The 17,252-nt window shown below is 37.3% G+C and overlaps 1 protein-coding gene across 1 annotated transcript in view; it reads right to left on the minus strand.

Annotated features, from left to right (window-relative positions):
- The window catches only part of LOC149817846 (peptidyl-prolyl cis-trans isomerase CYP21-1-like), a 35,299-nt gene extending 21,910 nt beyond the window's left edge, over positions 1-13,389 (minus strand). The window contains exons 1-2 of the mRNA XM_089984168.1: positions 13,217-13,389; positions 11,246-11,324 (exon numbers count right to left, since the gene is read on the minus strand). Coding sequence (XP_089840294.1) covers positions 11,246-11,324; positions 13,217-13,291 — 154 coding nt within the window. The 5' untranslated portion in view covers positions 13,292-13,389. The remainder of the gene's footprint in view (positions 1-11,245; positions 11,325-13,216) is intronic.
- Positions 13,390-17,252: the final 3,863 nt, after the last annotated feature.

The raw sequence follows: 17,252 nt of genomic DNA on the forward strand, positions 1-17,252 counted from the left end.
AAAGTCAACAATTGGATTCTGTGTTTGTTGGAGTGAATCTGGTTACTTGGAGAAGAAACAAACTGTTGTTGCCAGGTCGAGCGCTGAGTCAGAGTATCGAGCTATGGCTCAAAATGTTGCAGAGATGATGTGGATTAAATCTGTGTTGACTGATCTCAAAGTGAAAGTCTTATTACCTATGGAGATGATATCTGATAATAGAGCTGCCACTTATATTGCTAATAACCCAATGTTTCATGAACGAACAAAGCATATTGAGGTGGATTGTCACTATGTATGTGACTTGGTCCAGACTTGGGTACATTTGCACCAAGCACATACCTTCAGAGAACCAAATTGTTGATGTCTTCACTAAACCCCTGGCGAGTTCAAATTTTTCAAAATATTGTGACAAGTTGAGCATTATTGATATATATGCTCGGAGTGTTGAGAAGCAGTCATCGTACATATACATATGCATTAAGGGTAGTTTGGTAACTACTTAATAGGTCGGGTGCATTATTGTAGTAAATAAGTTGTTTATGTTTAATCTCTCTATTTAAAGTGAGATTAGACCTAATGAGAGTTAACGATTCTCTCTCTCTCTCTCTTCTCTTCTCTCTTATTTACTTCAAACCCTAGCCAACTTCAACACCATGAAAACAAAATTGGACGCATTAGAAAAGGCTAACACTTGGACCATTCAAGATATTCCTCAAGGAAAGAAACTTATAGGCTGCCAATGAGTCTATAAAGTCAAAACCAAGAGTGATGAAACTCTTGAAAGGTATAAAGCCCGATTAGTGGCCAAAAGGTATACCCAAGAAAATGACATCAATTATGAAGAAACTTTTCCCCAGTTGCTCGTATGACTACTGTAAAAATATTAATAGCCTTGGCCTCCATTAGAAAATGGTTCATATTTCAAATGGATGTCAAAAATGCTTTTCTTAAAGAAAATCTAATTGAAAAAGTATACATGGAAGCCCCACCTGGTATTAGTATCCCTAAGGGTAAAGCTTTTTGTTTAGAAAAAACTCTTTATAGTCTTAAATAGGCACCAAAAGCCTGGTATGATAGATTTAATCATGTTATGATTGATATTGGTTTTCGATCTTGTTTGACTGACAATGCTTTGTTTATTAAGAATTCTAATGCAGGATTATTATTATTCTTCTCTATGTGGATGACATGATCATTAACCGAGGCGACAAACAGGGAGTTGAAAACATTAAAAAGCTTCTTAAAACTCATTTTGAAATGACTGATTTAGGTTTATTGAGATATTTCTTAAGAATTGAAGTACCTTATTCCCCTCAGGGGTATTTGATATCTTAATCTAAATTTGCTTTTGATATTGTTTTAAGTCTGGACTTACAGATGATAAGAAAATAGATACTCAAGTTGTCAACGTTTTGATGATGGAGAACCTCTTTATGATCCTACTCCTTACAGACAGCTTATCGGAGCACTTTCTTATTTTTTTATTACTAGACCAAACATAGCACACGTTGTACACACAGTTGGTCAGTTTCAGCATGCTCCTACCTCTGTTCACATGGGAGTCGTTTTACGTATTATTAGATACATAAAGTCTTCTCTTTCACGAGGCATCTTTTTGTCTGCTTCATCTTCATTAGATTTAATTACCTATATTGATGCTAAGTGGAGAGGTGATCCCAATAATCGACACTCAACCACTGTTTTTTGTGTTTTCTTAAGTGAATCATTAATTTTGTGGCGGTGCAAAAAGCAGCAGAAGGTCTCTCTCGTCCACTGAATCTGAGTACCAAGCCATGACAACCACAACAATGGAAGTAGTTTGGCTCAGACGTCTGCTTGCTGACATAAGAGCTAAAGCAACACAAGCTTCACAAATGTATTGTAATAACAAGAGTGTGATCTATATTGCAAGCAATCGAACATTTCATGAACGCACCAAACATATTGAGATGGACTATCACTATGTCAGAGAGGAATATCTAAATGGGACCATTGATCTGCCATATGTTACATCAGAATATCAATTAGCGGACTTCTTCACCAAACCTCTCGTTGCTCCCAAATTTCACTTCCTCTTAAACAAACTTTCGCTCATTGTACCGTAAGTTTGAGGGAGAGTGTTAAAATGTAACATGTAATACATATATAATATATATATTAATAAAATAATAATATAATATATAAATATATATTTTTATTTCTTTCATTTTTTCTTTCTTTTATTTTATTTTTCTTTTTTATTTTCTAGTTCACTTTGAACTAGTTGGTCAAGATCTAGTTAGATCTTGACCATATTTATAGTCATTGGACCTAGTCCAATGGCTACAAATAGTGACTCTTAGGAGGGGTGATCCCCTCTCATGTAATGCAATGCTTTTTAAGCATATCTTGTGAAGAAATAAATATTTATTATTTTAGTGTGTTCCATTTTTACCCTTTTATGGGTTGCGCTTGAAGTGTCTCCAATAGACACCCTTTTTTAAGGTTTCTCGTGCTTTTGTAGAAGACCACCATTTCATTACAATCTCTACTACATGGATCGATTGATAATTCCTAAAAATAGTTTTAGTTATAATGTACATGATTTGGATATTATGTTGTAGCATCAAAGGCTAGGTCATCCTAGCATATCTAAATTGTCCAACATACTTCATTTAAAAAAAATATTTGTAATGAAATTTTTTATTGCATTGATTATATTCTCGGTAAAATAAAGGTCATTCCCTTTCAAGAGAGAACTTTTTTTGCTACTAAACCACTTGAATTAATATATTTGAATGTATGGGGTCCGACATCAATTTTATCTAAGGGTGGTTATGCTTATTATGTAATCTTTGTTGATGATTATTCTCATTACACTTAGATTTACATTTTTAGGCACAAACATAAAGTACTTGAAAATTTTAAATCCTTTCATTACTTAGTCAAAAATCTATTTGAGTCTAATATAACTATTTTTTACTCTAATTCAAAGAAAGAGTTTATGTCAAATGATTTCAAAAAATATTTGAAACTAAATGAGATTATCCACCAAAGATCTTATGAATATACCGCTCAACAAAATGACTTGGCTGAAAGAAAACATAGGCATATCATAGAAACTACTAAAACCCTGCTCATTTCAAAAAATGTCCCAAAGAAATTTCGGGCTGAAGCTGCCTTTACCGTTGTTTATCTCATAAATTGTATTCCCTCTGTAAAGCTTCAAACCATTACCTCTCTTGAAAAACTTTATAAAACCTCCCCTAATTTTTCTAGACTAAGAACTTTTGGATGTAAATGCTTTGTTCTTACTAATAAAAATGATAAATTGTCTCCTAGTGCAATTCCTTATGTTTTTCTCGGATACAGAGAAACCTAAAAAGGATTTAAATGTTATGATTTTCATAATAATAAACTATATATCTCTTGAAATGTGACCCTTTAGGAAAAAGAAAGTTTTTTTATCAAAATGTGCCTAAGAAATCTAGTAATGACTCCTTGATTGAATTACTTCCTAAAGATAAGGAAGATTCTTTAAGTATTGATAATCTAAATGAAGAACCTCAATTATAGATAGAGACAAGCATCTTATCCTTCAATACAGTAAAAGGGGCAAAGACAGTCGACCCAATGCTTTAGACAAATATTCTAGCCTTAAGTCACAAGAATTTAGTACCTTAGGAGATCCACTAAGGAATCTATACACATAAATTTGTATCCTATGAGTCTTTTTTACCTAAATATAGAGTTTGCCTGGCAAAAATCTTTTCTTATTTTGAACTCAATTCTTATAAGTAAGCCAAAACCCATCTTGAATGGATTGAATCCATGAACATAGAAGTTGATGCTTTAGAAAAATCTAACACATGAAAACTAGTAGAGTTACCTAAAGGGAAAAAGTCCATAGGTTGTAGATGGGTATATAAAGTTAAAACCAAGAGTGACAGATCCCGTGAATGATATAAGGCTAGGTTAGTTGCCAAAGGTTATTCTCAAGAATATGAAATAGACTATGATGAAGCATTTGCACTAGTAGCTAGGATGACCTCTATTAGAACTCTTATAGTTGTTGCTGCCATTAGGAATTGGCTCATCTATCAGATGGATGTCGGGGAATTAAAAGAAGTATATATAGATCCTCCACCAGTATATGAAATTACAACAAGAAATGTTTTTCATTTACGTAAAACTTGGTATGGTTTGATGCACCTAAGGCCTGATATGATAGATTTAGCCCTATTATGATTAAACTTGGTCTTAAGTCTTGTTATACTGACAGTACATGTTTGCTAAGGACTTTGATGTAGGTGTTGTTATTCTTTTGTACGTTGATGATATAATCATTACTGGAGAAGATAAATAGGGAGTTAATTATATCAAAAATATTTTGAAACAAAGTTTTGAAATGACAGATCTAGGGTTCCTTAAATATTTCTTAAGGATTGAGGTAGCATATTTTGCTTGTAGTTATTTTCTAACTCAATTCAAGTTTACCATCGAGATTATTGATTAGTCTGGCATTACAGATAAAAAGATGGTGGATAACTCTTGAAGTTATCAATGCTGTTGCGGAAGAAATGAAGGCACCGAACCCTAGGTAGAAAGAGATAGAGGGGAAGAGAGAGAGAGATGAGAGAGAGAGAGAGATGGCTGCAAGTAATAGAACATCTAATTCAATTAGGGCTAATCTCTATATTAAATAGAGATAGTCCAAGGAACAAAATTACACGCAGGTCCCTCATTAAAGAATATCTTTCAAATAACCTCTAGTTTAGAAAAACTTATTTACTAAAAACATTTTACTAAAAACATCTTAGTCTTAACACTCCCCCTCAAGCTGGAGCATAGATATCAATCATGCTCAGCTTGTCACAACACTTTGAGAAATTTGGTCTCGCCAGGGCTTTGGTAAAAACATCAGCTACTTGATCTTCGGAAGATACATGATCGGTGCAGATATACCCAGCCTGAACCAAGTCGCGAACATAGTGACAGTCAACTTCAATATGTTTAGTCCTTTCATGAAACACTGGATTGTTGGCAATATATGTAGCAGCCCTATTGTCACACATCATCAATATAGGTAGGGATACTTTCTCCTGAAGCTCGGTCAAGACTGACTTTACCCACATAATCTCAGCTGCAGTCTGGGCCATTGCTCGGTATTCAGATTCAGCACTCGACCTGGCTACAACGGTTTGTTTCTTACTCCTCCAGGTAACAAGATTTCCTCCCACAAACACACAAAATCCAGATGTTGACTTCCTATCTTCAACAGATCCTGCATAATCCGCGTCAGTGTAAGCAACAACGTCCAAAGATGGATTTCGTTTAAACAACAGACCTTTACCAGGAGATGCCTTTAAGTACCGAATAACCATCATAGCTGCATCCCAGTGAACTTTTGTAGGTTTGTCCATAAATTGACTGATTTTACTCACAGCTAATGAAATGTCAGGTCTAGTAACAGTCACATATAGTAACTTACCCACCAAGGATCTAAAGCTGGCACTGTCTACATACTCAGACAGTTTTGGGATCCATTGGAATATTAGCTGGCTTGGCTCCTAGCATTCCAGTCTCTTTTAATAAGTCCAACACATACTTTCTTTGAGATATACCCTTTTGCAACCAACCGTGCTTTGTACCGTTCAATTGACCCATCCGAGTTATATTTAATGGTATATACCCATTTGCAGCCAACAATATCTGCATCAGTTGGAGGATCCACCAGATCCCAAGTGCCCCTGGAACATAGGGCATCCATCTCATCCTTCATAGCCTGCATCCATTTGGGGTCGAATAGAGCTTGACTGTGATGAAGCGGAACAGAGGAGGCAGACAAAGCCGAGATAAACTTCTTCATAGAAGCCCCAAGATTAACTTCAGAAACAAACTGAGAAATGGGATGAAGGGTGCACTGTCTTTTCCCTTTTCGCAGAGCAATAGGAAGATCCTCATCAATAGCAGAAACTTCAATATGCTCAGTGATACTTGCCTCAGGAGAAGAAGATAATGGGGGCATGGAGGTAGGTGGTAACCTGTGAGTATACACTATAGGAGGGTTTCTGTATCGAGACTCCCCAGAGGATGGAGCCACAGGCTTTGGAGTGAACGACTCTAAAGGAAAAGGGGGAATTGGCAGAGGAAAAACATCACCCTGACTCTCTTGTAACCTTGGAGTAGTACTCGAAAAATAAGGAATAGACTCAAAGAAGGTAACGTCCGCACTGACATACTCTTTATGAGATATAGGGTCATAGCAACGATATCCTTTTTGGTTTTTAGAAAACACATTTAATAGACTGCGCAGCAAGTTTATCTCGATCAGGACCCAGCTTATGCACAAAACACACACATCCAAAAACTTTAGGGGGGATAGGAAAGAGAGGAGCCTCTGGATGGAGAATTTGAATTGGGATCTGGTCTTCTACAGAACTGGACGGCATGCGATTTATAAGAAACTCGGCTGTCAAAACCGCATCGCCCCAGTATGTAGCAGGCATATTGGATTGAATCATAAGGCACCGAGCAACATTAAGGATTTGTCTATGTTTCCTCTCAGCCACCCCATTTTGCTGGGAGGTATGGGGACATGTAAATTGAGGTTGAATCCCATTACCAGAGTAGAATTGAAGTAAGTCTTTGGATTTGAACTCAAGAGCATTATCGGTGTGAACAATTTTAACACATATGTCAAATTGAGTTTTTATCTCTGCAATTAAAGATTTAAGAATGACAGGACCTTGAGACCGATCTTTTAACAGGAACACCCACGATAGTCTCAAGAAGTCATCAACAATAACTAGATAATAACGACATTGAGACCTATTCGGAATCCTACTCGGACCCCACACATCTACATGAAGAAAATTAAACAATCCTTGACTTGATGGACTCTGACCGGAGGGAAAAGAGCTTCGACAATGTTTTCCCAATTGACATGTTTCACACTGAAAAGAAACTGAGGGAGGTATATGAGGAATGACACGACGAAGTTTTGTCACTGGAAGGTGACCCAAACGATGATGCCACAATAGAGGACTTGAGGATGATGTAACAGCAGAGTGGGCCGAAACCTCCGGTTGGTGAAGGTAATACAGACCACCTTCCTCATAGCCACCACCAATCCTTCTCCCCGTCAGCAAGTCCTGAAAGGTGCATCCCATAGGATCAAAAATCACTCTACAATTCAACTCTTTTGTCATTCGACTGACTGATAATAAATTCTGTGGAAACGAAGGAGCATGAAGAACATGTGACAATTGAAGAGTAGGGGTAATAGACATGTTTCCCTGCCCTACAATTGGGGAAGAGCTACCATCAGCAAGACGTACCCCTTTCTGACCTGTCACAGGTTTTAAACTCAAAAAATTGCTCGAGTTTCCGCACAAGTGACCAGAGGCTCCAGAATCAATGACCCACCTACCACCTTGAGCAGATAGGCCATCACCTGCCAAGCACACAACCTCCGCAACAGAAGACTTTGAATTGGATGATAGTAAAGCAAGGAGCTCGTCATATTCAGCCCTGCTAAGAGTTACACAATCATTGGAGGAATCTGCATCTGATTTAATCACTTGAGCCATAATATAAACTAATGGGCTTGATTCACAAAATGCAGGAGCAACCACACGCGCATACCCACAATCAACAACAAGCCTGACTGTATCAAGTTTTGACTTCACCAATGAAATCTGAGAAACACGACCTTCGACTGTTCAGATCCAAACTCCAAATATAATTTTAAAGAAACTTGACCAAAACCTTTCACCTCAACCAAGGATGACTATACGCTGTAAATCAAGATCACACATCCAACACGACTTAGAGTGTGTTATCATCACACATTCGCCACTACGACAACCAGTAGCAGCACCCAACACACGACTTAGAGTGTGATACCACAGTGCCCAACATAGAATCCCACTTCAAAAGACACGGTTCCCACAAACAGAATATTTTTCAGTACATCAGGGAATCACGCCTCATGACAGCAAAAAAAAATCAATTTCACGACTTCTGCACAACACTTGTACTTATCAACATAGATAAAGGTATTCACGACAGCTGTGTATTTATCAACAAGCCAAAAGGAATTCACGACGGCAACTGCAGGGAGTCAAGCCTGCAATTTCTGCTACAGTAGTGGACAGCAGCCCACACACATGAATATTGAACAGCTGCACACACATATGAGTCAATCACGCATCAGCCAGAACCGACGACCAGCATCTATCCTCCACAGAGACTCCCTCGACAACAACACAACTGATAATTTTCATCACAGTAGATAAAACCAACTTGCTGTTTCCACTGATCACGACAGAAAAAAAAATAAAGATAGATGTTGTAGTCACGCCAGCAGTGCAATCACGACAGTAAATAGATTAACGACAGCCTGAAGAATCGCAGCAATCACGACAACCCTGCTGTAAATCACGACTGCTAACAAACAGAAAGTTCATTTCTTCAAAGGACAACCAACCATACGAAGGTAATCAAATCACGACAGGGGCACGATAGCCATACGAAGGTAAACAATGTTATCAGCTGCTAAATCCAAAAAAAGAATCAACAGATCTCGATCAAGAGAAGGGGGTTACTGCTGCCAGACTTGAAGATCACTCCCACGTTGGTCATTAGATCTGATAACAGATCTGGGCCAGATCTGTCATCAGATCTGAAAAAAAATAAATCCACACCTGGTTCGAGATCGTTGCAGTAGATCACGCTCCTGATGTAGGTCACCCTCCTAGGATCGTAGGCTTTGATACCATGTTGCGGAAGAAATGAAGGCACCGAACCCTAGGTAGAAAGAGATAGAGGGGAAGAGAGAGAAAGAGAGAGACGGCTGCAAGTAATAGAACATCTAATTCAATTAGGGCTAATCTCTATATTAAATAGAGATAGTCCAAGGAGCAAAATTACACCCAGGTCCCTCATTAAAGAATATCTTTCAAATAACCTCTAGTTTAGAAAAACTTATTTACTAAAAACATTTTACTAAAAACATCTTAGTCTCAACAAATGCAAAGATGAAAATCGATTATGGGACACCCTTGGAAGACCCCACTCCTTATCAGGAGATGATTGGGCCCTTACCTATTTAACGATCACCCGACTTGACATTTCTCACGCAGTGCATACAATAAGTCAGTTTCAACATTCTCCTACAATTGTGCATATGAGTGTTGTTATATGCATTATTAAATATTTATAAAATTTTGTCTCTAAATTTTTTTTTCCTCTTCTCCACTTGAATTAATTGCATATATTGATTTTGACTGGAGAGGAGACCCTAATGATAGACGCTCAACTACCGGTTTTTGTATGTTTATAGGTGATTCACTAGTGTCCTGAAAATGCAAAAAACAACAGAATATCTCTCTATCATCAACGAAAGCTGAGTATCACTCCATGGCCACCACGACATCTGAAATCGTGTGGTTGAGAAGATTAATGGAGGTTGTGTTGTAACAACAAAAGCACCATCTACAGAGCTGGCAATCATACATTTCATGAACGTACCAAGCACATCAAGATGGATTACCACGATGTTCGTGAAGAATATCTTAAGAAGATTATTATTCTACCCTATGTAGCATCAGAATTTTAGCTAACTCACTTCTTCACAAAAGCGCTTCCACCTTCCCAGTTTCACTTCTTACTTGACAAACTTTTGGTGATCACAATGTAAGTTTGAGGGGGAGTGTTAAGTTGTATCATATATATGTATATGATCATATATGTATATACATATTCTCCCTGACGCAAAGATCGGCCCCAAAAATGGTCTCACGACTCCTAGGGTGCACGGGAAGCTCTTCAGTATGTTCTATACGCATGAAGATTTCGGCTCTCAAAAGCTCTTTAAAACCCAAAAAACATAAAAGCATGGTTTTTCCCATTTTTAAGTTTGCACCGAATCGTACGATACATGCCATACACCTACGATACACACCTGTCTCGAGATACGGTATCATATCAATCTCTTGCATTGATACGATATGTATCGTAATGTATCGTATGATATGGTATGATACAAATTATATACATATAAATAAATCTATATGTATGATACATATGTTCATATCATTTTAATAGGTAATACCCAATAGGGGTATTTTAGTCTTTTCACTATATATGATGTGCCCACTAGGGGCACTAGTGTCTTTGTACATTTTTTGATTCCTTTATTTTTTCTGTTTTCTAAATTCCTGATTTTATAATAGGAAATATTGTCATGGTACAAATATAGCTGTTGGGATGCTCCCAACAGCTATATTGGCTCTCCTTTGTGTATATATAGGGATGCTTCCCCTTAGATGGGTATTGCTTTCTCGAGCACCTAATCTCTTAATAATATTCATTATTTTTACTTGTGATTCAAGCCCATAAGTGGCTTATGTGTATGAGTTTTGTATTGACCTATAAGTGGTCATTATGTTCTTGTGTTCTTGTAAGCCCATAAGAGGCTATTTGTATTTTTTGCTCTTTAATTACACGAGATTGGACATTTTCTGGATTAGGTCACCTAGAATTGGTCCTCACTCCTCAAATAAGGTCATGACCCCTTTATCCATCTTTGATGCTAAGATTTGGGTAATTTCTCATCACCATTCTTGTCTTTGAAAATTAGTAAACATCATCATCCCTTTTATAAAAATGACTTGCTATACAAATGCAACGATAACATGCACAGCATGAATGCAAGCATACACGCACATGTACACACAGAGAAAAGAGACAAATAACTTCTAAATATCCTAATGTCCTATTTTACCTTCCTAAATTTGTAGCAATTACAAGAAGCTGGCACTAAATTCACAACTTACTCACACTGTAAGTATGATTCTACTAATATTTATCTTTTTTTTTCAATAATGAACACGGAGGGATAAGGTCCCCATACTAATATTTATCTTACCAAAAAAAAAGAAGCAGTATTAATCCTGACCATAATCATCCCAATCTCTAAAATAAGGTCTTTTGCAAAAGAAGATAAAAGGAGATATTTGCCAAGAATCACTTGATTTTATATTAAAAGGAACAAGTGCCTACAAATCACTTAGTTTTATCATCATAAGAAATCCAAATTCACAGCGATGGGCTGTGTCAAAGATGCAGGCATATTAATCAAGTATAGAATTTAAATGAAATAATGGATAATTTCATATCAGAAAATTAAATTCCATCATTGAATTCCAAAAAAAGGGCTTGTGGACGCTTATAAATTTCATGAAAATTAATTTCAATAAGAAAAAAGTGATTCCATTACCAGCATGTTGCCCATCAATATCAACATCCAAGAAAACCCTACGAGTAATCTCAAGCACCTCTTCAGTCTTCTCTTCCTCCTAAAATCAGATGTACAACAGATAAGTAGCACTTGACCTATAAACTCAAAATATGTAACATCCACACTATGCAAGATATAAAAATCCTAAGGAACAGTTCAAGCAACACGTGAACTCCAAAACATATGAACATGAGAATAACTATAAGAACCAAATTATCTTCTAAATTGTAATGATCTGAAACCCCAGTGATTTGTCACTCGATTTGTTGATGTATCTAATATTTAAATACCAAAAAATATGAATTATAGAAAGTAAATTCATCATTTTTTTGTCACTGAGGTATTCTATCAAGCATGACAATCAACTATTTAGTGTGATGTATAAACTTCACTGTCATAAAGAGAGCTTAACCGTGAGACTGTGGCATTGATAAAGTAGAGTTTCAATGTAAAAGCAACATCAGAACCTAAAATAGCAAATATTTGTAATTGGAACGGATAGCATGCTCTATTGTAAAGAAAATTAACATGAGGAATGGGTTCATGCACAAATAAAACAAATAAACTCCATTCCTATCATCATAAGTTCTGATGTTAACCATGTATAACTAAAACTTAAAAAAATTGACCTGGTAGGAAGGTCAACTGGGTTGACTCAGATGAGTCATCAGATCAACCCACTGTCATACCAGATATTTAAACCATAAATTGCAGCATGCCACATATAGATAAGGTTGTATGCATACAGCCAAAGAGTCGAATGCAAAAGATAACAGATGATGAGGATATGAACAGGGAAGTGGCAAGGTTGACGAGAGTCTCCATGAACATGCATCAATTGAAGGAAGTTATGCCTATGTTTTCCTAAAGCAGATAAGATCCAAGCAGATTGTGTAATGTGGCCATGATTCTACCTTTTTTAATTAGCCACTTATAGTATATTTGAAACATCATTTCAGGTAGCGTAACAGACATAAATGGAATGGATAGGCCCGATCACAGACTGAACATTTTCTTTAAAGGACACCTTACTGCCAGAAAAGTAAAATTGCATCCCATCATCTCAATCATCAGAAAGTGCTATTGCACAGCCTCAATCAAGAAGGCTGTACATCCATTGCAGCAATGGCTCCTGGGAATCTTTTTGTTCCAAGATAATTAGACCCCAAATCCAGACTATATTTGTAATGACAAGAAAATGTGACGCTTACGGTGGCTATAGAAGTTCTTGCACCATAGAATTGCATGAGGAAAATAAAAGTGGGACACAAGGTAAAATACGCTGCAATCTGAAAAAATCCGCACAGTATGATCAGAATGTTCATTTCCCAGCTAGACAGGCTGCTTGACAATGCCATCACTACATTGAAATCATGAATAAGAGGCATATCATGACCAAGGTTTACTCTATACAACAGATCTCAGGACCTGGCATAAACTAAAGATTGACCGATCTAAGATTCCAATCTCTTACCCTTGCAAGCATCCCAATTAGTGTTAAAGAAAACATAGAACTGCCTTCTATTGTGGATCTTATTCAATTGTTTAACATATCCACATCTTTTAACCATTCCCAAAGTAAAGACGAAATAAAGCATAACCAACTTCACTTTATGATCAAATTCAACCATAAGTTCATATTGCCAAACTTTATCCCAAAGAATCCAGACTACCCAACAAAATTAACACAAAATACAGTACACCCAGATGGAGAAAAAAAACTCCAAGAATGCTGCAATGAAGAAAACCAAGAACGCCGACAAACTCATTTCATAAATACTTCAGCTATAACAGACGAAGGAAATCAAGAACACCAACAAACCCATTTCATAAAAACTCCAGCTATAGCAGACGAAAGCATTAAAAATCAGAAAAGGAAACCAATGCAAGATCTAATTAAAAGGTAAGAGAAGTGAACCAAACACATAAGGAGAAAGAAAAAGGGGTTACCTTCCGCGGGATTGACAATACAAGAACCAAAATGATGGCGACTACCAAGAGAAACAACAACCCCTTTCTCCTCATTGTAGCATCAAATTGGCACGACCCACTTGGTCATCACGCTTCTTCCTGAATGCTTCTCGTCACAGGAGGAGGGTTCCCAACATTTATGGAGGTCTCACTCTTTTGGATTACTTGTGCCTCTTATGCTCACGTCGGCGAATAAGACCCAAGAAGATTCTCGATCCGAGTCGCTCTGAGAGAGTTTCGTCACGACCGAATTGATAGAGCCAGTAAAGTTTCGCGTAATTTCCGTGTCTTAAAAAAACCGGAAAACCATCGAATAATTTCCGAGTTTTCCACAGCCCAGCACTATCGACGGATCGGGCCTTACCCAAGCCTAACTGGATCTCACCCGATTCTCAGTCCCTACTCCCTAGCGGTGCACATTTTTTTAAAGGCAAGCTGGGGTTACGCAGACCCCTACCAGTTCTATACCATTGGATTTTGAACCTGCAACGTCCCAACATAAGGTGACGTGCACTAGCTGTCCTACCAGACAAGTGAAGCCTCCGTTGGTCTACCGGTGCAAAGTTGCAAACATAAAACGGGTCCTAGAGGTGGGGGTCTGATTTTTAAGCAGCAGGTCCAAAACTGGGTCCATATCCATACTAGAGGCTAGAGCTAAGTAGACTATACATAAACAGGCTGGACTAAGTTTGGATGTAGGCATTATTGAGTCCCACATAATTGGGTCTGGCCTAATTGATAGGCCTACTTTGGGGTATAATGGCTACTAGGCCTGTCAATTGGTCAAGTTTGTATCAGGTTATCCTGACCGACCCAAACCCAATTTTTTGGGTAAGGGCATAAAAAGTGTGAACCCGAATAATATTCGGAAAATGATTGTACCGTACAACAAAAATAATGCATTTTTTTTTAAAAAAACCTTCAATTTTTGAAAAATCGCCCCATGTCCAAAATTGCAAATTTTCGGTTGTAAAAAGATCATTTTAACATTCACCTATGCGAACTTTCCTCTCAAATATTTAAATATGCAATTTTTCTCCCACACATTTTTTAATGTCCTCTCCTACATTTGTGATTGTCTGCCTACATGTGCCTCTTATCTTATTTTTAGTAAAAAAGAGTTGAGAAAAAAAAACACTTCAAAAGTGCAATGTGCCTTTAGCAGTACTTCAAAAGTGTGAATGGGCTTTTAGCAACACTTCAAAAACATCGCTAAAGCCTTTAGTGATGCTTCAAAAGAACATATTTAGAGGGAAAATCATAAAAATACAGTGCCGCATTTGCATATTTAGAAGGAGAATTACATACTTGTGATAAATTTGTATATTCTTATATTTTGGGAGAAAATTTGCAAATGAGTGGGAGAAAATTCAGGTATTTGAAAGAAAAATCGCAAATACAAATGAAAATTCACATATGCAGATATTTGAGAGGAAAGTCCGCACATATGGAGGAAATTCACTATAAGACGGTTAAAATGATCTTTTTAAAGGTGGACATTTGTGATTTTGGACATTGGGCATATTTTTTGAATTTTTTAGGGTTTTTCGAGAAACACATCATTTTTGTAGTACATATACAGTCATTTTTTAATAGTATTTGGGTTGACCCGAACTTAACCCAAGTAATATGTGGGCCAGGTTTGGGTATGATTTTTGCTAGGTACCTGGCCCGATATGAGTGTTTTATATGTACTTTGAGTAAAAGTAAAGTTTTGAAATTATTCAGATTCGGGTTTGGGATTTTTATTTTGTGACTCGACAAAACCAAAACCAAACCTGAACCTGACAATTTGTTATTTGGGCGAGTTTGGGTATACACTGATGGGTCCGGTACCCAACCCCTTGACAGCCCTAGTGGCTACTAAGCATCCTCTATTACAAACCACTCAGCATGAGCAACGAGAAAAAACAACCAAACGGTCTATGTCAGATTAGGATTCTGATAAGAAAAACTGTCACTCAATCCAGATCCGGTAAGCTATTGAAGCTAATCAGATATGCCTTTTAGGACTTTGAATATTAGTCAGGCTCGGATTTGAATTAAAATTATAAAATGTTGGTTGCCGATATTTACTAAAAAAAAAAAGAATGAGTTGTCACTATGGTTCAAAGTTTTGTGGCTTAATGAACCAATAGCAGAATAGGGAGACCTGAATTTGCAAAGTCAAAACACTATAGGCTTTCACTTGGCTGACTTCATCAAGTTTTGCAAGATTGACCTAAGTCGCAGGAATGACTATCCATCTTGGAAAAGTATCCCAATAAACCCGGCCCTCTTTGTTCCCTGACCTGGATTTTGAGATATATACTACCTAGATCCAACAATATGGTTTGGACATGATTTGGACCCAAGACCGAACTCCAAAGGCTTTGCATCCTTAATTTTGGATATGTTCTAGGCAAAGAGTTTTGAGTTGCAGTTGGTGTAGGTTGCCGTAACTGGGCTTGGTTCGAGGTTGCAGGTTGGGACCAAACCACTGCAAGACCCAGTCTTTTGAGCCATGTTTCCTGGAATAGATGGACCCAAGTAGTCTTTAGTCAGTGTTAGGTCGGACTAAGTGAAGTGTGGGTTGTCCAAGTGAAGTGTGGGTTGACTCTAATACCAGTCTTTTGAGTCATGTTGCCTGAAATGTTCTGCAAACATTTCACAGTTCTTCCAATTCAACATCATACAAGGAACCAACTTTTGCACTTATCACTTCCCAACATACATTGAGCACTCAAGATTGGTGTTTTCAGACGATCCAATGCCCTGAAATTGGTAGCCTAGGAACATTAAGCATGCTATGCTTTTCGATTGATATCATCCATGCGTGGCCTATCTGTGTTCAGTGAGCTACTACTGATGGAACTATATTTTTTTATAGGCAAGCTGTAGAACTATATATATATATATAGGGAAACTGTAATATGTAAACTAGCAAAATATCTAAACTAGTATAAACCGAGATGTTCAAAGATTTTTTTGCAAATCTAACCCTGCAGATGCATTCGGCCTGGTCCATTTGCTTGTAATCTACTATTGGATTAAGAAATCTGATTTTCTATGCCTAAATATTTACAAAAAATCTAAGCCGTTGATTTTTGAGCCTTAAAAGATCATTCTTATACATCGTAATCGGATGATCTAAGAGTGTTTCTATAAGACCAAGCATCTAGATCGCATCCGTACGGTAAAATTTTATAAAAATATAAAAAAAAATATGAAAATCTCGGTGCATACCAGTTTTTTGTAATATATATAAGAATGGGGATTTCTAGAAATCATAGTTTTAAGTGTTTTATACTAGATCCAAACCATTAGTTGTGTTTTTCAATGTTTAATCAATAGAAAACATGTTTTTTGATTAATCATCTTTATGCTCAGATGTGTATTTAAAGAGGTACAAAAATCAATGGTTGATATTGTACTAAATTTCCATTTTGTGATCTGGCACATTTGGTTGTTCAGGAACCGATTCAAACACGCACAGAGTTCATATACGAGAAATCGGATGAAGTTCACCATTTGGTCTCTGTGCTGTGAGAATTTTCAGAAGCTGCATTGGTCTGGCTCAGATGCATGTAAGGTGTCATTATGGTATTATACCTAGCCCATGGCCTCCTACAGGTGTGAAAGACTTTGGTATTCAATTGGATTCAGTTAGTAGTGCGGGTAGCTATGCAATAGCCTATGCTCATTCAGAAGAGGAATGGTGCGTTTGTGGTGGCGGGTGCTCAGAGGGATATTTAAGATTTAATCTTCTGAGTTACAGGTGTTGGAAGAAGCTGTTGAACTACTGGAAAATGATGCTGGCAGTATCTCAATCACTTCCAACAATACCAGATGGAGAGCTTGGCTGCCTGATATGGTTGAAGGACGCAGAAGGGTGCATCATCGATATCCCAGTTTGCAGTTTTTATTCTCTGTGTTCTGTTACGGACGGTAACCGGTGTGTAGAGGTGTCTCCTTAATTCTGTTCCCCTTCAAGGGGATCGTGCGTCAACGCCCACCTGACTGGCATGTCTGACAA

The sequence above is a fragment of the Nuphar pumila genome, chromosome 13 (assembly GCF_984573655.1).
Source record: "Nuphar pumila chromosome 13, dmNupPumi1.hap1.1, whole genome shotgun sequence".
NCBI classification, from domain to species: domain Eukaryota; kingdom Viridiplantae; phylum Streptophyta; class Magnoliopsida; order Nymphaeales; family Nymphaeaceae; genus Nuphar; species Nuphar pumila.